The 24,463-nt window shown below is 39.4% G+C and overlaps 2 protein-coding genes and 1 pseudogene across 2 annotated transcripts; 2 read left to right on the forward strand and 1 right to left on the reverse strand.

The window, feature by feature from the left end:
* Positions 1 to 837: 837 nt before the first annotated feature.
* LOC140922973 (uncharacterized) lies at positions 838 to 8,218 on the reverse strand. The gene is made up of 6 exons (XM_073373020.1): positions 8,070 to 8,218; positions 7,746 to 7,843; positions 6,972 to 7,069; positions 5,365 to 5,682; positions 2,469 to 3,206; positions 838 to 1,731 (listed from the first exon to the last, which is right to left on the reverse strand). Exons 2-6 carry the CDS (start codon positions 7,793 to 7,795, stop codon positions 1,259 to 1,261), a joined length of 1,677 nt encoding a protein of 558 aa, XP_073229121.1. The 5' UTR covers positions 7,796 to 7,843; positions 8,070 to 8,218; the 3' UTR covers positions 838 to 1,258.
* Positions 8,219 to 9,794: 1,576 nt separating this feature from the next.
* Positions 9,795 to 12,925, forward strand: LOC140922320 (uncharacterized; annotated as a pseudogene).
* Positions 12,926 to 22,479: 9,554 nt separating this feature from the next.
* On the forward strand, positions 22,480 to 24,043 carry LOC140923215 (uncharacterized). The gene has a single exon (XM_073373294.1). The coding sequence runs from the start codon at positions 22,881 to 22,883 to the stop codon at positions 23,997 to 23,999; it is 1,119 nt and encodes a 372-aa protein (XP_073229395.1). The 5' UTR covers positions 22,480 to 22,880; the 3' UTR covers positions 24,000 to 24,043.
* Positions 24,044 to 24,463: the final 420 nt, after the last annotated feature.

Below are 24,463 nucleotides of genomic sequence, written 5' to 3' on the forward strand. Positions count from 1 at the left end.
CCGCCCTAAAGCTATATCAGGTATAGTGTGAATATAGCCTTTAAAAAGAAACAGCTAAATGAACGGTTTATCAGAGCGTAGCAGAAGTGAATAAGTTGGAGTGAGGATTGAACTCAACTAAGACAGAAGTAAATATTCCGGGGTGTGGACTGGGATCTAGTTCATCACTTAACCACCTTGTCGGCCAACCGCCCTGGTGCGATATTCGATGTTCTGTGTCGTTACTATATTTACACTACACCGTAACGTGTAAAAAAGCCGTCTTCTAAGAGTATCGTGAAATCAATGTAATCACCTTGTAAAACCGACCAACTAACCAACGCAGATTAGAAAGCGATATGGTGTGGAGTGGGTAGCTTAGAACCAGGGGCCCGTTTCTCGAAAGTCCCGATAATTAACGGGCCCGGTAAGCTGTCTCTGTTTACATTAAAGATCGAGGTTTCAATAGTTTTGCATCTAACACGATAAAACTGTCAGTTAATGAAACAAAATGGAGTAGTTTGCTAGCCAGGGCCCGCGCTCTTATTCTTTATATTTCGATTTGAATATTTGATTTCGGGCCCGTAAAGTTACCGGGACTTTCGAGAAACGGGCCCCAGGCTCCACAGTGGGGGAAAAAGGTAAAAAAACGGAGTGAAACAGCCAAAAAGCTAGAAGTGCGTGCGCCAGAGAGTTTCGTTAGCGTGTCAAGAAAGATTTTCCCTTTCATGTATAACCCAGCCCGGCACCTCCCTGAAACGTAAAAAATTTGTAGGCCTGATGAAAAGTTAATCATAAATTTGTGGATTTCTTTGCAAAGTTTAAACGTTTATTATTTTACGTAACTTTAAAGTGTACAACGAAAAGCTTCGCCTTTATGGTTGGCTAAAACTACATAGTAGTCTTAATAATGAAATTAGTCAAAAACATGTCCAGGCGCGGTTTCATTAGAATAATATAAGCAAAAAAAGAGTCAATAAAAAGTAACAGTAAGTCTTCGAGAAATTGTAATAAAACACTCTTGTTGTGATACATTTATCTCAAGCAAACGAAGTGTCTCATCTCATGAGAAGTGGGTTGAAAATAACGAGTTACCGCTAGCTAAGTGAATACTCTAAATAGTTGTTGATATGCTTAGCTTGAAAATTCTCACCTTTTCTCTAGATCAGAAAATGAATTATCCATAATTTAAGGAAAAACTTAACGATGCAAAACACAAATGAAAAAAAGGATATCCAGACTATATTCATTTCTTTGGCTTGTCTAAGAATTTATCTGATTACGTCTCTGTAACTTGAGTGTAATTTTTCCAAACAAAATGCAGCTCGGAATCGGAATCTTTCTCAACAGCTGTTATTTGCTGTTTGGAATACAACAGGCAGTTGCCCTTAGCTTTCTCACACCAACTTCCTTGCGCAGGTTTACACATAACAAAAGCTTGACAAAAGGCATCTTTTGAACAAGAGGAAGCACACTGTGTATTATTAGAGGCCTTCAGTTCGGCACGGCGTTGCTGATTTGCTTTGACTTTGAGTTGATACAAAATAAAGTTCTTCTTTTCTCTTTGCAGTCTCGGCAGAAACACGACTGTTTTCGACAATTTTGCGTTATCGGTAAGAACTTGAAACTTTCCTTTCGTGTCGAGCAGCTTGCACCCCCTCCGGAAGGTGAACTGAACTGCAACGCAATTTTCCTCCAGAAGGCAGATAGCTCTACACTCAGTCTCATCTACGTTTGGCAAATGCCTATAGCCTAAAAAAAAAGAGCATAATTGACACGGAGAATTTCCCCAGGGGGGATATTCTGAAGTTCAAGTGACGGGGATGATCGAAGAATTTTTTGGAGCAAGAAAATTTGGCAAGTATTTTTTGGGGTGCCTTGATTTAAGTAGGGATTTTTTGGGGTTGAAACAATCTGAAGGTTCTTAATAACTTCGGCTGGTATAAGCAAGCATAAAAATTCAACTTCTAACGTTTTGTTTTTCGGCCTACATCACTTAATCAGGCATTTAATGCTTTCTGGAAATTTCAAGTCTGGAAAATTCGGCACGGGAGTTTTTGGGGGTCAATGTTTAGTCCAGGGATTTTTGTGGGTTTTGTTGGGAACCCCAGGGATTTTTCTGGGTTTTGGTTTTCGCCCCTTTCACTTTAAATCCGGAGCAACCCCTGGGAGAAGTTCAAGAAATTATTACCAGCGTTTGTCACTCCCAACACACTGAATAATCATGACCTGTTTAATAGCCCTCATGCATGTTTACGTCACATGAGCAAATTTCACCACCCTGCCACGTTTTGAAATTTTAAAATTGCAGAGTTTTGCACAAATAAATTTCGATGGAAGCGGAGTTGAAAAGAATACCCACGCTCATTTACTCACAATGCGAAGAATTTTGCTTAGAAACGAAGCTTGGTGGTGAAATTTGCTCGTGTGACGTAATCAACCATAAGGGCCATTGTAAAACAATATCTTAAAAAATCTAAAAGAATTACCAAATTGGCGAACTCTAACACCTTGCAAACAAGTTCCCAGATGAATGCTGTCATCGCACGAATCTACCAGTCCCTGGTCTTTCAAAGACTGGCAGTAATTCGTGGATGCATTAATCAGCTTCTCTCTCACAACACCTATGTTAACTCCAGGAAGATGCTTGGAATATCTCTCAGTAAACAGGTTGTGGATGGCGGACAGGGAGTATGTTATTGGCACCGGATTCTCTTGGACAGAAGAAGCCCATGTCAAGGCATCACCGTTACTAGGAGGGGCTGCACCTACAGTGATGGTGCTTGTTTGCACTGACTTCTGAAAATTGGAAGCCGCAGATCTCTGCTCTTTATCCATTGAAAACCCCCCTCCAACACTAAAGAGCCCTGAATAGCTGGCTTGGGCCTCAACGCTTACTTTCTTGCTTCTCAGCTCTTCATATTTTGTTTGACTGACTTTGTGGTTTTTCGTGAATCTTGCTCCGAATGTTACCTCCGTCACGAAATGAGTTCCGTAGTATTTAATGAACTGAATAACATCATTTTTGTTAGAATTTGGCTTAGCCAGACTCTTTGCCCAGCGCACAAAACCCGGATGAAATGGCGGTGGATCGGTGACGTCCATTTTGCTGAAGTAATACCGGCACTGCGCTTGGGAAATTATGTACAAGAACTCTCCAGACGACATTTGTGCCACGGATTCTTTGTAGCTTGCACTTGCAGAAAACTTAAAGCCCCATCCACCGCCTATGGTAAAAGCAAACAGCCTGTTAATTATTTTACTACAGAGTGATTTCTGACACGCTCATCGGTGGAAGGAGCTATTTTTAAGGTAAGGTTACGCATATAATATATAGATTTAGCCAGGGCTAAAAGCAAAGCTCTCGATAATATTTATAGTTTGCTCAAACATAATATAAAATCATATAATGCTAAGCGGCGAAGGCGACGAGAACGGTGAAAAAAACAACAATAGGTCTAATTAGCAAAAAAGCAACTTTGCAAGTGCAGCACACTTTTTTGTACATTTCTTTGCCGTTGTTTTGCACGACTAAAAACTAGAACTTCCAGAAACTTCCTGGTTACACGTTTTATGAAGGAAATGTCGAACGTGTTCTTGTTCACTTTTTTTCATTGTCGCTCATTTCTCACCGCCGCTGCAAAATTTCATGTTGTTCCTCCAACAAAAAATGTCTCCTTTGTTTTTTCTATCTCGTTCTAGCTCTTTTTCTCGTTGAGCTTCGCTGGCCTGTCGCCTTACTTTCTCTTTTTCTCCGTCTTTCTCTTTGCCTATTTTCCGAATTTGTGGACAGGACAATTAATCTAAACTTAATACTTTAGACAACACGGATACAAAAACATTTTCCGCCTTCCGTTTTCGTCTTTATTGACTCTTTAGATGTCTCTGGTTCACAAGACGCGGGTGGCCATACACTTTTTCGCCAAAATAACCTGACATTTGGCATCGGCTTACATGAAATAGGTGTACAGACGGTCGGCTTTCGTACGCTACGTCATAACCAAATTTTCTTGCTTTCATAGGTTACCAATTTATCTTAGCAATGGGGATCCGCCACGCGCCGTTCGCGCGCCGGAGCTCCGCTATAATGTGCTTGGTGCTACCGATGCGTGCTGTGATTGATCGTTCCCCATGACTTAGAGAGTACCTAAACACGGAAGACTTAATCTGTGATACCAAGGGCAAATGGCCTCGCCTCGGTTAGTAACAGATCATAGAAGAATTCAAAACAACATGTCATAGCATCACTAACATACGACCCGTGTGAAGCTATTTTGTTCTTACCATCATTTGTCGTCATCTGTGTTCTATTACTGAAAAGATGCATGGCAAAATGGGTTCTATTTGTTAAAAATATTGTCTAAGGGCCTGTTTACATGGAGGTGGGGACCCCAGATAGGTGAGATAACATGCGGCGGGTCACCCCACCTAACTTGTAAACGTGAGCAAATTATATGGACAGGCGGGTTATCCCGCCTTCATCGGGTCCCCCAGCTCCATCCAAACAGGCCCTAAACTTAGTGAAGTTTTTAGGATATGGGTTCTTTATTTGTTTATTTTAGTTAAGGAGCGGTGCTAACCAGCAACAGAAGGTATATATTTTTAAGACCTCAATATTGAAAGTATGTGAAAGAAGGGCTCAACTTAGTCTCCTTGGCAGCCGTTATTAGGGTCGTCACGCAACGCCCCTCCCCACTAGTGGGGAGGAGCGTTGCGTGACGACCCTAATAACGGCTGCCAAGGAGACTAGGCTCAACTTAGCAGAGGTTCAATCTTTAAATCGCTACTTTTAAGAAAAACTTTTCACAATGCTCCGAGGAAAGGAACAACAGAGATGCACATTTACAATAGAAATTAAACTAAAAGGAATGTAATTCGGTCTGAGGTCGTACGTTTGATTTCAAAATTGAATGAGCTAATAACGCGGTTTCCATTTGGAATCACATGATGAGATTTCAGACCTAAATAGACCAATTTTGATCTACTGGAATTTATTGTTGGCTGTGAGGATTAGAGGAATGTTTTACAGGTTAAATTTGTTTTCAGTTTAATTTTTTTTAACCAAGGTTGATTCTCGATCGGTTTTCTTAGTCTCTTCGAGCTAGAAGACAAAGGAAATGTGGAATCAGCCTAGGTTAAATTAGAATTAATTTCAGAAATCATATTTGACATGTAACAAATGAAACAAAAGAAATCATCTCGATTCTTAGCAATGGATACCGATGCTGTTTCGTTAGTTTTATTCCCTCGACCCTCTGAAACAAGGATGAATTTAAAAACATGTTTAAAGAGTCACTGTTAAAATATGGGTTAAATCATGGCCAATTGAAAGACCATTCAAGTAATCATTCATGGATAATTATTTGAAATATCTTAGAGGAGCACCTTCAACGTTCGCGGCTGCCTCAAGGGACTGAGACATCTCCAGTCTGTTTCGTATAATCTTGGAGGAGAAAGTAGTTTCACACGACACATCAGGCACAACAACCAAACCTGCTGGAACACTGTAGCGACAGTCAGAAGTCTGCTTTTCAGGAGTGTAGTCTGTTAGGAATATTGGGTGTGTAAAGCCAGGATCATGTCCTGTTGCCAGTGGATACCCCTTTAAAATGTCGTATCCAAAGAGGGCGTAATCAAGATCTGGGAAGGATCTTTTCCAGTGAGCATTTTGACATTCTTGAAGCAAAGAGTCAGACCGCAATCCTTAAGTGGTCATTCGGAGACAAAAAATTGGAAACAACAGTCAAATTGGAGAATTTTTGATTACTGGTTATACAGTTCTAAGGGCATGGGCAGGGGCGGTCAAGAGGGATTTGTCTTATCTTTTCCTCAAGTGGATAACAACCTTGGAAAAGCTTTAAAGCTTGGTGTTGCTGAAGAAAAGGTAAACACATTATTTGCCCATACCTACTGGCTAAAGTTTTGAGGGAAACTTTACAGCGATTTCTTTTGTCAGAAACTATTGTCTGAATGTCTTGTAATTGTCCACTCCATAAAATACCATAACATACCATAATGCGCTTTGATTGTCACCTAAAATTTTGCATAAGCATTGTTTTCAGTTTCTCTTGGGGCCATTTTAACTCCCAAGAGAAACTGAAGACAATGCTTATGCAAAATTTTGGGGCGACTAACAAAAAGCATTATGGTATGTTATGGTATTTTCTGGAGTGGTCAATTATCAGTATTAAGCTTACGGTTTTTAGTATCTGCCCTATCGGAAATTACCGTTATGCAAGTCATTCGACTTAAGGAGAAAGAAAATAAAAATTTGAGGAGAAGGGAAATAACTGAATTGTAGAGGAGCAGGGTGGGGAGTCGAGTAAATAAGTAATTGTGTTTAGTGCTAGAAAAAGCTAGTTTGTCTTCTCCTGATTAATATGCACGATTTGCGAGTCATGATTCAGTGAAGCGGAACTGAAACGATTCGTTGGACGAAGTATAACTTGTATAATTACATTACGGCTTAGTAATTTTGAGTCACATCCGAGTAAGCTCTTATTTCTTCGACTGTATGAATCAACCTCTAAATGCGTTTCTTTGGTTATAGTCAGCCAGTCAAAAACAAAGATATTCACCGACCTAATTATAACTAGAAAATCTGTCAAACTGGAGAAACCCCTAAAAAATAGCACCTAAGCTTATTAATGAGACAAACACATTTGAGTTAATGTATTTCACTTTTCACCAACGAGATTCCCGTTCAAAAATGGTTTATTTCATCCCTACTCTACTACTAATTTTGTACACCGCCAAAAATATTAGCGATTCGATAATTCCAATTCCACCAGCTTTATGCGATCACTGGAACTCATGGCCAGATAATGTCCATCCCCCCGCCACCTTTTACCGAACATGTATAAACTATAGCGAAGCTAAACAGAAATCCTTCTGTTTTATATTTCTTTATTACCCATATAACCTTTTTATCGTTTATTTTACCCAATACTATACCATCTGAACGTTTATCATCAGTCCAAGCATGTTCTTACCAAAGTTTAGGAATGATTTGCCGTCTTTTCCTTGTGCAAAAGGCATCAGGGAATTGAGCAATCTATTCCTAGACGATTCATCCAGGAAAGAAGAATATCTACAATCCAAGACATATAATTATATCAGTGATTTAAATGGTGTGCTTATTATGCTCAAGGAAAGCATTTTCTGCCGGAAAGGTTACAAATTTAACCAGCGCGGTGTCTATTTTTCTGTACGACAAAGGCGTGAATGCATGAATTTCGAATACGCGGTAGTTCAGCTTGAAGACCCCATTTTGGATTTGCTAAAGTGGACCTCCTGGCAAAGGCAGGTAGTAAAACCACTGAATTCAACCTGGTTCATCAGTTCCACGTAAACAGAGCGTAAATATTGAACGTTTCCTAATGAAAGAAGTGTCTAGTCAAAATTTTCAGCCGGTCGAAAATTCGTCGAGTACCTTGTGAACCTAGCCAGATCGCGGTCTTACCTAGTCCCTGTACGGCGTTTTCCCAGTCCCTCTCGGTAAATTCACTTCAGTGACGTATCTGACGCGAGCCACGTGATCCGAAACGCTTTGGCCGCGCGTAATAATGAGGCCTAGGAACGAGGCAAATCGAAGTCAACATTCGCGAGTAACAATGCCCTGTAGTCTAAGATGTCATAGTTTTTCCAATAGTTCTCGTTGAGGGACTTTTGGAGGGAAACAGTTTTAATGTTAGAGATCAGGTAACATTAAAGCAACCAACAAGAGTACGCGCTGTTGAAAACATGTTAAAGGATATCTCAGTTACCTTTGAGGTATGTAGACAGATACTATTGTTGCCAGAACAGCTACTGTCATGAACAGGAGTATGATTAATGCAGACTTCCAGTTTCTTTTCAATATGTTCTGAAAAAAAAATGAAACAATGTTTTCTTTTCTTTTCTTTTGTTTTTTATTTCGTCCTTTTACCCTTTCTAGTTAGATTGGTTGAATAGAAGAGCAAGTTTCCTTTCATCAGGGAATGCGCAAAAACAAAAGGGGACTTTCGGTTTCATTATTGCTATTTATTAGAAACAGCATGTTTGACCAATCAGAAAGAAGAAAACTTGAAATATCGTAAAGTTGTTCCAACCTTTGCCTTTGTCAAACGTCCTGTCTCATTAATTTCTCCTACTTGACTCAGTAAAGCCTCTATCTGCCTTTCTTGTTTCTCCACAGTCCGTGAGGCTTCACCCACCTCCTCTTGCAATTTAAGGTTTTCTATGTATCGTTCTGCTGGACCCTGCTGTGGAACAACAAGCATACCGTAAATCCTCTATTTACCCTCGGACGTACAAGAGGGGAAGGGGGTAGTTGCCATCCCCAGGCCTCTTTTGAGTTATTTCCTAGACGAAAAACTCACCAACAACTTCTTTCAACAATAATAATAAAGCTTATGGAGTAAATGATGTAAAGTGCTTATTTATCGCGGTTTTAACTTAATTTCTAATTCTTGGTAAAAGATGGAGCCATTGTTGGTGACGTCACAGGCCTCCAGCAGCGTTACCACCCATAAAATGTACCTCATCTTGTTGAAAAGATCAAAGACTTTCCACTGAAGGCAAAATCGTTTCGAAATACTGCAACTTATCAAAAACTCTGCGGGGGGTGGGGGGGGGGGGGGTCCTTCACCCCCCCCCCCCCCCCCACTATTTTAGCAAAGTGGGGGTATGAATTTGCCTGTACGTCCGAGGTTAAACCCCCCCGGGGGCTTATTTATTTCAAACCCATTTGTGGGGGGAGCTTAGTTGCGAGGGAGGGCTTAATTTATTTAGAAAAGACGATGGTATCAGTTCTAATGTACAAGAAGGTTGAAGGTAGGATCAGAATCAAATCCGAACTTCCAGATGGCAAATAAATCATCACGGATCGGTCCACACGAAGTTTTACAGTCGTGCGTGATTGAATAATAAAGGCTATCATTTATTAGTGAAGAAGAAGGAGGCTTATTTGAGTGGCGGGGGGAGGACTTAATAGATGATTTACTTTATTTGTGGTGATGTTATGTTCTTTACTAGGTACTCATAAGAACTTAGGTATTAAAATTGATACGGGACATAATATAGTGGCAAGAGATCGAAATGAAAAGTACAAGAAAAAAAATACATTGCACTGGGCGAAAAATAGTTCTGTAGCCAGAAGGGATTCAGATTTGTAAAACCGCGAAGAGTCAGAATACTGAATAAAGACAGGAGCCCATCAAATGGAGCCTCCATCTCCCATACAAGCCCTTGGAGTCAACCCTTTCCCGAGTAGATTTATAATTAGAACGGTTCCCAGGGGAGACTTTGCGCGCCGACGGTGGGAAGAGCCAATCACAACGACGAAATGACACTGCTATTGTACTTCATCAAACAGCAGGAAATTCGGTGTTGACAGGCCAAACACAATCATAAGCTAGTGGAACGTGACTTTAGCGTTTTCATCCCTCAGAGATTTTCTTTTTTTCTTTCTAGCGGGTAGATTATACTGTGGAGAGTTTTAAACTCTGACAATGTTAATCTTAATTTTGGTTGCTTGTCTCACATTAAGAGGCCATGAAGATGGCCTGTTACATGCATAATGATTAACTACTACCTGCAGTCTGTAGTTCTGACAGGATTCTTTTTTTTAGCCAATTTTTTTGAGCGTTAAGGTTCTTATTTCGGCTAAATGAGTCAATATTAATCAAATTTCTAGTTTTTCAAGGTTTTTTTTTCCGAAATGGGTTTATTTGAATAAATACTTGTAGTCCTTGTGATTGTTTTGTCCGTCAGCTAGTGTGATGATTCCCTGCTATGTTGTAACGCCGGGCCCACGTTTGAAAAGATCAAATGAGATGCTGAATGCGCAGATTGTCCATTTAAAGCGCCAAGGAAAGGAGAATGTGAAGCACAAGCCAGCGATTGAAGATGAAGATTTAAAGAAGCTTAAAACTTCTCAAGCCATTGCACCTACCAGCCCTCTTACCTTGCTTCAAAATGTGTGGTTTCATGTTGTCCTGTTCTTTTGTCGGAGAGGAAGAGAAGGCCAGAGGGAACTCAAAAGGTCAAGTTTCAAATTTGAAGCTGATGCCTCTGGAAGAAAGTTCGTCACAATAGCGCACGATGAAGCAACCAGAAATCATCCTGGAGGACTTAGTGACGTCTCGAGCCATGAAAATTTGGCAAGGATGTACGAAACCCCTGAAGAAAACGACGGTTACAAAGCCATGAAAATTTACCTGGCGAAGTTAAACCCTAAATGCGATGCATTTTTTCAATATCCGAAGAAGCACTGGAAATACGATGACGAAGTTTGGTACGATGAAAGACCAATCGCATCAGCAGGGCTGTCGAACTGTCGAAATTCTACACAAACCACAGCGTCAGGGCCACCGCAATCACCTTGTGGTCAAATATGGGGCGCCAAATGTATTTTTATTATTTAGAGTGGTTATTTGTAAATAACCAAAAAAGGGCGGTTATTTACAAATAACCACATTACAGTTTTATTATTTCTAAATAACCAAAATATAAAATTGGTAAAACTGAAATTTGTTTATTTAGCAAATAACCAAAAATTAAAAAGTGGTTATTTCTAAATAACCAAATGCGAGATTGGTTATTTATTAAATAACCAAAATGCGAAATTGGTTATTTATTAAATAACCAAAATGCAGGCAGAATGGAAAATTGGTTATTTATAAACAAACTGGACAATTGGTAATTTAGTAAATAAACAAAAATAGACGATTAAAAATCCAAACTGTGCAAAAATGGTTATTTAATACAGAAATGGTTATTTACCTAATTTGGTCTTAGCAAGTGGCCACGTGGCCCATTTTCCCGATCAGTTCCCATAACGACTGGCAGACTTCTATTTCCAACGTGGCTTCTTTCAAAAACATAGCGCGGTTAAATGCAGAAATGGCTCCGAGCTGCTTTGAAGTTAGCTACTGATCGATCCAAATCTGATACATCCCACTACAGACTGTTCACAGTCCCTATTTTTCCGTAAGATCGTCGAGATCGAGCACTTTGCGTTACGGCTGCCATCTTGGATGAGTGTCAAAACTACTTAGGGGGCGGGGGGCGGTTTGGGGGGAAGCAAGAAAAATAGTTCCTGAGTAGTTTTGACGATCATCCAAGATGGCTCACCCGTAACGCGAAGCCTATTGCGACAGGATTCTCTAATCATCCTGATATTGTGGAATTCTGTAGGTACTTTTGAATATTGGTCAAGCCAATCTTTGCCCAAAGAGATCTCAGGAGCAGGAAAGCAGCATATTCCTGCGTATTAATTTACTGAAAATGTCCCGAGGAAAGCGCTGGAACAGGATTTCCGAGACCCTAAATTTAAAAATTTTCTGGGGGAGCATGCCCCCAGATCCCACTAGGTTGGGTCGCCTTCGGCGCTACAACTTTCCTCCCCACTTGCGTGAGAAAGGTTTATTAGAAGATACATCATTATGTGAGCTCTAAAGTGGAACGGATTATGATAGAAATTATGATAACTAGAAAGAACAGACGGGAGACAACTTTAATTCCCCAGTCAGCGAGTGATGTGACCAATAAAATTGTAAAACAAAATCGAAAAGAGAGACACTGTGTTTGGTATTTCATTCAGTTTTTAGCAAGTACAGAATTGACTCCAGGGATCAAATATTTTCATGGGATCAGGGATCAGGATTTGCAATAATTTTGGATCAGGTATCAAAATTTTATGGCCAAAAGGTGAGATCAGTCGGGAAAATATATACCTCGTTAAGACCCTGTTGTATAACAAAACAATGTAAAATACGATACGTTTCACGGAAATGCAAAATTATTTTTGAACATGTGTGATGTCTGAAGATTGAAGGACAAGGGAAAAAATTAGTCAGAAATAAATAATGTGACGGCACGACAATTCGTTGGATAATCTCTGGACTATCATGAAAACCAACTGAAGTAGATGACGGTAAATGAAGACTAATGGTGGTAGATGTAGGCGTATGAAGGTAAAAGAAGGCTGATCATTGTAGATGACCGTAGATAAAGGCTAATGGGGGTAGATGAAGGTGAGTGAAGGCTAATGGTGGAAGATGACGGTAGATGAAGGTGAAAGAAGGCAAAGGTAAATGAAGGCCTATGTAGGAAGCTGAAAATTAATGACGAAGGATGAGTGTGAATGAAGGTAAATGAATTAGAATGAAGGTGAATTAAAATAAATGAAGGTGAATAAAGATTAATGAAAACGAATGAAGGTGTACGGAGGAAAATGAAAGTAAATGAAGGAAAATGAGGGTGAAAGAAGGTAAATGAAAGAGAAAAGAGGAAAGTGAAGGAAGTGGAAGAAGCCATGTTGGAAATAGAAGTCTGCAAGTCGTTATGGGAAATGAGCGGGAAAATGGGCCACGTGGCCACTTGCTAAGACCAAATTAGGTAAATAACCATTTTTGCACATTTTTGGATTTTTAGTCGTCCATGTTTGTTTATTTACTAACTAACCAATTGTCCAGTTTGTTTATAAATAACCAATCTCGCATTTTGGTTATTTAATAAATAACCAATCTCGCAGTTTGGTTATTTAATAAATAACCAATCGCGCATTTGGTTATTTAGAAATAACCACTTTTTAATTTTTGGTTATTTGCTAAATAACCAAATTTCAGTTTTGGGTATTTGTAAATAACCAATTTTATATTTTGGTTATTTAGAAATAACAAAACTGTAATGTGGTTATTTGTAAATAACCACCCTTTTTCTAGTTATATACAAATAACCATTCTAAATAATAAAAATACATTTGGCGCCCCATAGGTCAAACGCCGGCGTCCAAAATCGCCATATTATGGCGATATCCGGTCACCGCAGTGAGCAGAGTTTGGCGCAGTACAACACACGGCCTTCGACATCACAACTTCAGCAGTGCAGCGATGTCCTTTCTAGAAGTCTGAACGCCGAAAATTCCTTTTTTTCTGGCAATCCGATAAACGACCGCACCTAAATTCAAGAACACAGCGCGATGACAACGGGAACGTCAAGCAGCTTTCCTGGATCGCTCTTCAACAACTGCACGGTACAACAAGCACATGTGCACGGCACTTTGGACTCCGATTTCAGCCGGGGACTTTGACTTGAGTTTTCTATTTTTCCCTTGATTTAAGTTGTAAAAGTTCTACACATTTTTGACATGAAAGTGCTTTTAAAATGCATTCCTTGCGTGGGTAATAAACAAGAAAATAATTTAGAATTATGCCTTCCTGGAACTGTTCGTAAGTCAACTGTCATTCAAACGCGAGGTTGTGGCCTGTTGTAAATAAGCCAATCAGATAGCAGGTTTGTTTTTCTTTCACATATGAGAATTTTGCATTTGGTCAAAATAAAAGTCCATTTTCATGCATGAGTTCACCCTTCAGTTTTTGACCGACCTAAGACGAGATTTAATTGAAATATATGAAATGAATTGTTGACGGGTATCGAAGTGTATAAACGACGCATCGAGGAGCAGCAAAGACAATTTCGCTTCTTTCAAAATGAGGTGCCGCGTTGATAATGTTATAAAACAATTAGTTCATTCTGCAGCTGTGCGCATGTCGAGATATTGAGCACTTGGGAAGTTTGGAGAGCACTCAAGAGGCTAGAGTTACGCCTCTTTCGTGCTCTCTAAACTTCCCGCGTGCTCAATATCTCGACATACGCACGCTGACGCATGAACTAATTGTTAAATATATAACTGTTAATGTAATCTAGGTTTTTTAGTGAACAATTTGAGAAAAAAGAAGAAAATATGATCTCGAATTTTCATAGCTTGAAGATTTTTTGCTTCCTAAGCATCTTTTTATACACAGATATCATTTTAGTTCACGATTACTTCGATTTAAACATGGATGTTTTCAGTTTCTTCTTTAGTAATGCATCAGTCAATTCCGGCTGCGCCCAGCGCCCCCCCGGGCAAACCCCCGGGCATTAGCATTTTTTTTGCCTTGAATGGCAAATTCCCGGGGATGGGGACTCTTGAGCTGTCAAATCCCCCGGGTTGGGGACGAAAAAAGAGGGCAAATGCCCCGTCCTCCGTAAACACTGCAACATTTTTCATTGATCGCATAGTCGAATAGTGCCGTTTTCAGCATTTTAATGTGCAATTTTTTGTTTCAATTAACGTCTTTCTATGTAATAGCGCTATGATTCCAATTAGGACTTCACGCCGCAACGACATGCACCAGTTTATAATTTTAGTATTGAAGTAAAATCATTGACATCAAAATAATAGAGCGCTGTCAAGTTATATGTTATGAATAGTTTTATAAATATGAAAGGATGTTTTTTAAATAATCTCAACAGAAATTTGATTCAATAACCAAACAACGTTGATTCACGTCGATAGCTCACGATTTCCCTATGTAATTCTGGCTCGATAGGCAATGAAGAAATGCATGCATAAAATCAAGAACATGCCTTTAGAAACCTCTTCAATTTTTCCTGTCCTTGACAGATGAGCCAATCTGCTTTCTTTCCCAGTAAAATCCTCTGTGTAGTTATTTTCTGATAGGAAACCGCGTGCGTGTCAAAAGCTCAGGAATGGCCCCGGGGTTGGCAAATGCCCGGCCCCCGGGCAGCACAAAATTTGCAAATGCCCCACCCCCGGGACTGACAAGGCGGGCAAATGCCCCGCAGTAGCCCGGGGGGGGGGGGGGTGCTGGGCGCAGCTGGAATTGACTGATGCATAATAAACGACATCATCAAAACATCACCAATTATCAATGTATTATAGTTAAATTTACCATTTTATTAGGCACCTTACTATTTATGTATTTTTCAATCGCTTTATGGCTACTTTAAGGGGAAAAACTGTTATAATTGGGTTCTGCCAATAAATTTAACAATATGACGTAAACGGGAGACAGAGCAATGTTTTTATTCAGCTGAAAGCAACTTGAGAGGTAATACCAAAACTGACATTCACTCGTTGTTTTCTTGAAAGATGGGATGAATTATGCTTCAAGAAAGCGGAAGTAATTTCCATTATAAACTTTTCGGAGAAAAAAAAAACAGGTATTAACCGCAGTGGCTTGAACTTTGAACTTATCATTTTTTTGGTTTTAAGGGTTGTTGTTTTGCAAAGAAGTAAAGAGTAATATGAGCAAGAAAAATGTTTAACGCGTGACTAGAATTATGAAAATAAGTGACAATTTCCTAGCACCCATAATTCGAAAAATTCTGGTTGCTCTTTCATAGGAACTTTAAGTGTCCAGAATCAAGAATCTCTTCTTTGCTTAGCGGAGACGAAGACGCAGAAAAAGAACAAGGGAGGATGGTAACAATAGACACTTGAGATAAATGCACCGAAAGTGAAAGAAAGGTGCCCTGCCTTTGTTGCGCTTTTTGGGAGCGGCCTTGAATAGCTGTTTTCTCTTCTGCTTCTCCGGAAAGAAGAAAGGTCCAATAAAAGCTCAGGGAATACCTCTCCTAAGATAAACCGGGGAGCAAGGGTAGCGCAGTGGTGAGAGCACTCGCCTCCCACCAATGTGGCCGAGGTTCGAGTCCTGGCGTCGAAGCCATATTTGGGATGAGTTTGTTGTCGGATGTCTCCCTTGCTCCGCGAGGTTTATTTCAGGGTACCACGGTTTCCTCCTCTCCTTAAAAACCAACACTTCTAAATTCCAATTCGAACTGAAACGTACGGAAAAGTTTCAACGAGTGAGTTCTTAAGAACTCCTAAATGCTCCGTGGTTTAACAAATTACAAATTACAATTTTTAGACGTCCCTCTCACGCGGCAGTGTTAATGTATACCTGAAGTAATATCATGTCAACAGCTTGTAAATAATTTACGAGGTGAGCGCAACATTTTTTGTTCTTGTTTAACAGATTAGAAATTGCAGGTGAAATGTACAAGTAATCAATACTGGAATTTAAGTACAAAGAAATAACGGCGACATACTCAAACCCCGAAGTTTTGCAACCGACTTTTCCTCTTTTGAATGAGGACAATGGTTCTGAAGCCTACTGCATTTATGAATCGTTCTTGAACTCTTGTAACTTACAAATTGTCGTATCATAACATTACAAAAAACCAAAAGCCTGAAAGAATATTGCATGTCTTTTCATCGCAGATGGATCTTTAACTTTTCAGAGAGGCATTTTGAGTTTCGTTCACTAGCTATATCAAACATATCCCGGAAGTGATTGAGGCACTGAGCGATAATTTTTTTTTGGAAATTGGCCGTTGGATTGTAATCCTGCGCCCGTGAAAACTCAAGACTTACCCCGATTTTAACGTTTAAAGCAGGTTTGTGTTGTATGAAAACTAACTTTATAAGTAAACCTCACCTTTTTCATGACTCTCTTGCGCCTTCGAAACAAAACTCGGTTCTTTACGATATCGGAACTTAAGTGGCTGTTGTGTGTTAAAAAGCCTTTTACCTGTTTCGCTTTAAATACACTAACCTATGTGATATTTTATTCAGGCTGAATGCCAGAGTTATATTTATAGCTTAAAGTGACGTAATTAGGTTTGTCAGTTGCGAATAATTCGGCGAAGAGGTGTCTACTTGATTGTGTACAAGCCTTCATACCTATTTTGGCAATAGAGCGGTTTTCACTTGACTGTCGAAAGTAATTGAGGAATTGGTTTGGTTTTGGTTTTACTACGCCCTTTGGTTGGCTAGTGTATTTACTTTGGTTTTGGTTTTACGACAGTCAAGTGAAAACCGCTCTAAACTTTACGCGGTTAGGTGGATCAACTAATCCGTAAATTCCCCGACATTTTGTTTGTTTGTAAGGATGAGGAATTTCGATCTCCCCTGGACCACTTCCTTTTTTTTGGAATAATTCCATGAAAATTGATGTAAATAGTTATCTTTTAGTTTCTGTATAATTATTTCTTATATATATTATATATAAAAGGCTATTAATACCCTATGACCTTAAAATTTTCTCATAATTTTAATCATTGCCTTGATCCATTTATGGCCTTCATAACCATGCGGATTTTACGGAATAACTAAAAATGCTAGACTTAGTATCACATTATGTATTCTCTTGAAAGGAATATCAGGGAGAAAGATCATTGTACACTCGATAGTCGGAATCGATTTTGTTGTAACTTTTCGAGAAAATAAGAGCGTTCGGCACAAGTTCTACAATTTGATTTAAGAAACTAAACAGGCCTCATAAACTAAACAGGCCCCGGGATACCATGTGTTTAAGAAAATTAATTTTGCGGTATCTACGTCCGATGAAGCGGGATTCAATACACACTTAATAATCCTCTGTCCTTAAGGAACTTTTCCGGATATGGAATCAAATACTTCGATTAAAACATAACAAGGTTAAGAATCCCAGATGGCTGGAGTTACCTATTTTACAAGCATGATCGAAGATTTAAACTCAGTGCTGCCGGGAACTAATCCACCTAACGGTCAGGGCCAAGTTGTTCAAAGCTGGGTTAAGTTAACCCAGGGTTAGTGCGAGATTTGTATTCATATTTGAAAGCTTAAAAGGCATTTCAGTTTTAGTTCTTTTTGTCTACAAGTTGATGATTGGAAGCTCTAAAATTAGCGCAGAAAATTGCTTTTGAACACAAGAAAAAGAAACCCAGGTTAAATTTAACCCCGGGTTAAGCGCTAATCCGTCTTCGAACAACTGGGCCCAGGGCGGGAACTGAAGGCGGGGCCTCCGGATTGCATCGACTCGTGCGTGTACAACGAATTGCCAGGCTTCGAGCAAAAAGAATACAGTTCCTTGAACCGTTCTTTCCGTGGACTGAATTTTTGCGAACTTTGCCCTCACTAGCTTAACTGTATGTATGTACAGTGTATTAACCCTAGTCAGGCCTTTTTTTGCCTCCTGCGACCGTGGGATCCCCGAACCCCCCCCCCCCCCCCTTTATAATTTGAAAACCGCTCATCCTACGGCCACCAAAATCAGATAACATAATGTACTCGTTATTTACAACTTCTAAGCATAACGCGATTCCCTTAATGACGTAGTCTGATGTCACTATGACGTGTATAGTTGAATTTATTGTCAGAATCTGCAAAATTTCCCCCAAAGTAGACATGAAGCGAAAAATATTAAAATGGCATGGCCTCTGTAAATTGCTTGAGATGTAGTATTTTAATTCCCTTAATAATGAAACAATTAATTAACCTTTTCAGTAAAAAAACTTTTGAACAGCTTATATACATCGACCTGGAAATAACGCCTTCAAGTTATTAAACTTGCCGAGATCCAAAAAGATCCATGAATTCTGCCAAATTCACGTTACGTTTCCATTGGTTTTCCCCACAAAGTTTTGAATCAGTTTTGTTTGCAGTTTCTTAAGGGAAGATTGTTAGTCCCATGAGAAATTGAAGGCAAAGTCATGCAAAAATCTTTTTAGGGAAAAACCGTGCACGAAGATCCTGCTGGTGGTCAACGTTGGAGAAAAGAGATCTAATCAGCTACAATATTAAGAACAAAAATCGGGAAGTCCAAAGACTACTGCAAAGCTGATAGCAACGTGTAGTTATTTACTTATTTGTTGTTCTAAAAAAGCAATACACGTCGACGATGACAATGATGATGATGTTAATGACGATGCTCTTGCTCCGCTGGTACCCCTCTCTGCTAGCTTATTCCGCTGACCAAATTGACCGCAGCTCCTTTCTTACGGAAACCTCAGACCCCAGACTGACACGAGGGCGAGTGACTGCTGAAGCTTATAAAGGATATTTCTAATCAGTGGAGGTGAGAAAATATGATTTTTTTCTAGTTAAAACATTAAACAAACCAAAGAATATTGGAATAGCGGCCTAACAATACACCGGAATTTCGGTTTCATTGACACCACAGTTGGCTTCGTTAGTTGTATTATATTGGTACAACGGTTGATTCACACGTGGAAATATCGCATGCCGGTGTATGTCGATAACACTAGGGGCAAAATCATGAGCTGAAATTCGTAAAATTGAAATATAACGTTAATATCACGAATGTAGGCAGAAGAGTTAGTAAGCTTTAGCCTTTTGTAAATTTGTATCCAATGTCACGGCGCGCCCATGATCACGCCAAGTCTGAACCATTAAATCGATCAACATTTTTCATTTCAACACAAGGTAAAAGAAAAAACAAGAACGAAAAAGACGCTGTAAGCACGGAAAATGTTTGTAAACGTCGTAGCAAACGTTTGTGAAGAGCAATTAGTACTAGGTTTGGGGGCTGTTAAATGATTAGCGACAGAAGCTCGACTTTGGTCATTGGGGTTTTGCTTTAAGTGATATTTTACCGTGTGGATATTTGACCGTTTGTTGTTTTCTTCGCTGTTTACTGAAAAGCAACTGAGACTGATCAAGATGAAATAATAAGTTTACTAAATTATAAATTTAATTCTTTATCCGGAATCGGAGAGTTGGGTATGTTAATTAAAGTCGGGATCTGATGTCAGGAAGACTTCAATCGTATGGAATCCTAATGGCGCTTTGTCACGAAATCTATCAAACTTTGAACGCTGGGAATTACACTCTACTGCCATCAAATTGAATGAAACATAAAAAGAACCCCTCATAACTTGCACAAGAAATACAAGAAAAGGAACGGCTTGAAAATCTTAACGAGGGAGGATGAAGATATTGCAATCACGTTTTGTTGTTGTCTTGCAGTTGTTGGACTTTCAGTTTTCAAAAGTTCATCTCTCTGTTGTTTGTTAAACGTTTGATATAATGGGAGACCTACGTGTTTACACAGAGGTTGCAATTTTGTCATTTACCCATTTACAAGCATTAATTTCTTGGCAGACGTTATTGACCAACAGTAACAAAATTAACAATAGACAGCCGTGACGTAGGGAGACGGCTTCAATGCAACCCGAGTCTTTACAGTGAACACCGGGTCAAAGACAACTCCAGACAAAATCGTAGAGCCCGTGTCTGCATAATAATTTTCCTCCTCTATTAATTTTATATCGCCACTAGGTTATAGCGCTTTGTGACGTCGTAAGAAAAAATCTCCACGTAATATATATTTTACCTGTACATTCAGTATATTTTTGTTTATAACTGAAGGTGAAGATTTCATAAAACTTGGCACCCGATCAGTTTCTGGAGAGAGCAGCATTTTAGCCCTTGCAATGGTAAGCAGTATCATCTATAAGATCTAAAATGTTGTTTATCTTCATCCATGCAGTTTACAAAACGTAAACGAAAAGAAAGTAGTCATATTAATAAATATTTCAGAAATAACTTGGATTAACTGCAGAGACACCATACTATACTGACGATTTTACATGTGTTTTCTCAATTCCTGTGCATTTTGAAAGGGCTCCCGAAAGAAATTGTCTTTGGTGTTATTACAGACAACTAATTGCCAACGAGCAAGCCGAGCGAAGACGGTCGGCTTGCGAGGGAGCCAGCTTAATGCCACGCGAAGCATTACAGCAGGCAGAAAAATTCTCGATCGTGCTATGAAAAGTGTAATGTAAGTGTAATGTAAGGTGTAGATTCCCTGGGGATTTTAGTAGCGTTAGATTTAACGTGTAGTTTCACGTGACTTTTGATGACCCGTTTGTTGTAAACAAGTTCGGACGTTGTTCTCTGCCACACTACTGTACTTGTACGAACAACAACTCGCTATTTGAAGTTCGCGCTATCCTATGTTATTTCCCTTTCGCTGATTGAAACTCGACAAGTTTAAGGTTCAAAAATGTCTAAGCAGAAGAATAAGAGCGATTTTAAGGCCAAGAGCATGGCAGAAATGTAGGAACGAGGAGTGCTTGTAGTGGAAATTCTCGCCTCAGCAGCTGAAATGTTTGTGTAAACACTGGAGCTAAAACCGGTGATATAGGCAAATTCTTTTTCTTTCGTTGGCACTTAGCAAAAGCTACAACTAGATACATCTATAGCCCTTGAAAAGTGTAAATGCGATATGGCTTAAAATATTCTGGTACAAGGTTTTTGTCCACTGAAAGTAAAAATTACTCAATTTCCTGATGGATTCCGTCATAACCCAAATATAGGTCCTTCCTTTAATCATATTTTCACTTCATTGATAACCAATAGTGTCATCTGTTTTGGAACGTACTGTTAAGTCAAAGCCACGTCATTGTTTCTTACAAAAATGTGAAATTTAAAATGTTTGTGCGATTTACTGATACCATTATTAATAGCTACTGTGTTTTGAATTTTTATGGTAGTTCTAAAGAGACGAAATTAATCTACTAATGAAGTTATAAATGTTTTCTTAGCCAAGTAATGAATTGATGCTTAACTTCAGTGGAATGGGTGGCCCTTTTTTGTTTTGGTTGTTTGTTTGTTGTTTTTGTACTGTTGACTTAAACCACTGGGTTAGCAAAAGTACATTCACGCTGCTGGGAAGGGATGCGAGTGATTTCTTGAAAACTAACAGAGGACGATATAGCTTTGCAAGGAAGTATGCTCCATTTTTCGGCTTCCGCTACTGGTTTAATTAAACGCGGAAATTTTGCTGAGGCAAGACATGTAAATGATTATCTCTAAGCCCCAACAAATCATTCGCGCCATGTAAAGGAATCCAAGACAGTCTTAGATTATGGATTCCACCCTTCTGAATTTCAGATACTGAATTCTGGATAGTTTGTCTGTTGAAATTGGATTCCGGATTTCAATCGTCAGTTGAATTCTACATTCCTTGACCTGTATTCCGGATTCCAAAATTCCAAATTTTAAATCAGGATTCGCTTATATGGGCGTTTTTACAACTGTACAGCCGTGGAGCAACAATTTGGAACAGTAGACACATATTGATTAATAAAAAAGTATTGTACTTATTTGTTTATTTATTGTAAGAGGGGGCAGTTTTAGTTACTATCTTAGCAATCTTTACAAAAGTGATGTGCAATTGACATAGTCATCGAAAGTATCAACGTTGACGAATGTCGCACATGAAGACGAAGTGAGGTTGAATTCAAAATATGGATGTTGGTTTCCGACAACAGGAACCTAGGATTCTGATTGATACAATCGCACTGAAAAAAAAAAGAAAAAAAAGACAGAAAGAAAGAAAGAAAAAGAAAAGCTACTTAGACTATGAATGAATATCTACGTCACAATTTAATGTATTTTTTTCTGGTTTCGCTTTACTAGCTAAACAAGCGCACTATTCTTGCTTGTATCATTTTGTTGGCAAGTTGTTTAAAATCTACAGCATGGGTCTTTTTCTTGGTTGATTTTTCTCTGCACTTTTAAGGGGCGTTTTGATCTATTTTGTCTGATTTGCGTCTGTCTACCTCGAAGATGGCTTAAGCGACAAATAATCTGTTCTTAATGGGGCAGTATAACGCCCTGCGAACAAGGCTCAAATAATGTGGTCAATGCGGACAAAAGTGAATATTTCTGGGAAGTTTTTCATTTTTATTTTTAGCGGTTAGGAAGAAGAGGGATACCACAAACCGGAGACCGATTTTGGAGTCCGTTCAACTTGTTTGTGAACATAATAACTCCGGTTTCGTGTTTTTACTTGTGATAATGCCAGTCACGTCTCACCGTTTAATCCCAAGGTCGAAATATTCCCCTAGAATTTAAATCTCTGTCTGTGGAGACTCTTAGAGTTGCTGTGGTATAAATACATACTCGCATACACACAGGCACACACAAAAATATTGAAACCGTTAAAACGAAGTGGCTTTTGTTGCCATTTTTCTGCACTCGCATGTAGGGCGTACTCGAGAATTATTCTGCATTATGTAAGGTATAAGTCTCCTTGCATTTAGAGACTTTCAGTTCTCACAATTTTCGCCTATGTTCAGCGGGAAAAACAGGAAGTGGGAATAAGGCAATCTTATTATCTTTTGTTTTGTTCTTACTTCGTTTGTTGCCACGTATTGTTCAAACTATTTTCGGCTTTTTTGAGTACCCAATCAGAACTTGTCAGGGCAAGCACAGTTTTTAGTACTGCTTAGACAATAAATTCGATATTCTGAACCTGCTCATTTACTTTTGTGTTGCCATGGCGGGTTTTGCTGCGATCGTATTAGCATTAGTTAGCTGTATGTGTTTTGGGACAACAGCACAGCCCCGCTGTAGCACTGTAGGTGCTGCAGGTTTATTGGGATGTGAATGTAACTTCCTCGGCGCCTGCAATGTTCGTGGAAATCGAGTGTCTCGCCTAAACATATTGAACCATTTGCCAAACGGTCTAGAACGGTACGCACATGCCAAAAGCGTTGTCTCTGGAAAAGATTTTAGGTTTTTATGCGAAAGTAATACGGTGGCAATTCTTTATGACTGTAATAATCGAATACCACTTTACGCCGCGACAGTAGTTAACGGGAGCCAACTATCGGCAGCGGACGGCCATCGCCCAACAGGAGCGGATGCTAAATTTCGAGAAAGCGGGACGACGCTGAATGGACATTTTCAGCAGAACACAGATGACTACTGGGAGGCCTCTAAACGCGAAATCTACTACCAGATACGAGGACCACGAGTGAGAAAGTTAAGAGATAAAAATTGGTACAAAAAATTGAACCCGACGCCGTCTTCAGGTGATAAGGTTAAAGTTGTAATGCACAGGGGACACTTGATAGCGTCCCGGTACGGAATAGGGGATCAAGAAAAAAAGAAACAGACTTTCGTTTACACTAATGCCGTTCCTCAGTTTGGGGTTTTTAATTCAGGCCCATGGAAAACGTGTGAAGGTTACCTCGTTCGGTGGGGTCAAGTTAATTGTTTGAGGGAAGGAACAGCAGATGTGGTACAAAACGTTCGGATGTTCATTGTTGTCGGAGCGATTCCATCGACATTTAATGGTCCCTTAGAAACGAGATTCTTTGGCAGCGGTGGATTCAGTAACTACCAGGATGATACGAGTTTTCGTGTAAACGTTCCTTCAGAGATGTGGACCGCGTCCTGCTGTACCTTTGAATTAACTAGTGGCAGACGAACTTACTCCATTACAAAAAATACGGCTTTTTGGAGAGAAAACGTTCCAGGAAAGGATGTATGTCAAAAAATAGACGTGGATACGTTGGAAAGAAAGCTAACGCCGAGGGGGGAAACTAGAATTAATTTCTTTCCGTCCTCTAATCAATGCAGGAGTAGCGCCAACTATGAACCTCTGCATTAACTAGATTTCTGTTTCCATCTTCTCTAGAAAAATGGTCCAATTTGTTATAAAATGTTTTGTTAAAGTTTTTCGGGGACCATACCGGTTTTTTTTCAATCACAAACTTAAAAGCGATCTTTTTCCATTTTTTAACCTGTAAATTTTCAGCCGTGTATCTCAAAGGAAGCGATTGCAAGAGCCACCGAAACTTAGAGGGATTTGTATGAGAAAACAACTCTTGCCACCCAGTCACGCTTGAGTGGTTTTCCATACAAATCCTTGTAAATTTTAAAATTTTTAAACTCTCGTTAAGTCTTTCCCTTTCGTATTTTAATGGCTCAAATTGCCTGTCATGAATAAAAAGGACATTTGAGCCCCATATTCTTGCTTTTCACATGACGTCACTAAAATTCAAACTACAAAACTATCGATCCTACTGAGATTTTACTTTCATGGTGCATTAGAGCAGCTAAAAACTAACTTTC

The sequence above is a fragment of the Porites lutea genome, chromosome 13 (assembly GCF_958299795.1).
Source record: "Porites lutea chromosome 13, jaPorLute2.1, whole genome shotgun sequence".
NCBI lineage: Eukaryota > Metazoa > Cnidaria > Anthozoa > Scleractinia > Poritidae > Porites > Porites lutea.

Excerpts from the sequence above, each read along its gene's own strand:
- LOC140923215 (XM_073373294.1), top strand. The coding sequence starts at position 22,881 with ATGGCGGGTTTTGCTGCGATCGTATTAGCATTAGTTAGCTGTATGTGT.
- LOC140922973 (XM_073373020.1), bottom strand. The coding sequence starts at position 7,795 with ATGACAGTAGCTGTTCTGGCAACAATAGTATCTGTCTACATACCTCAA. Across the intron at positions 7,070-7,745 it reads TCTGTCTACATACCTCAAAG|ATATTCTTCTTTCCTGGATG; the intron begins GTAACTGAGATA and ends CTTGGATTGTAG. Across the intron at positions 1,732-2,468 it reads TGTTAGAGTTCGCCAATTTG|GCTATAGGCATTTGCCAAAC; the intron begins GTAATTCTTTTA and ends CTTTTTTTTTAG.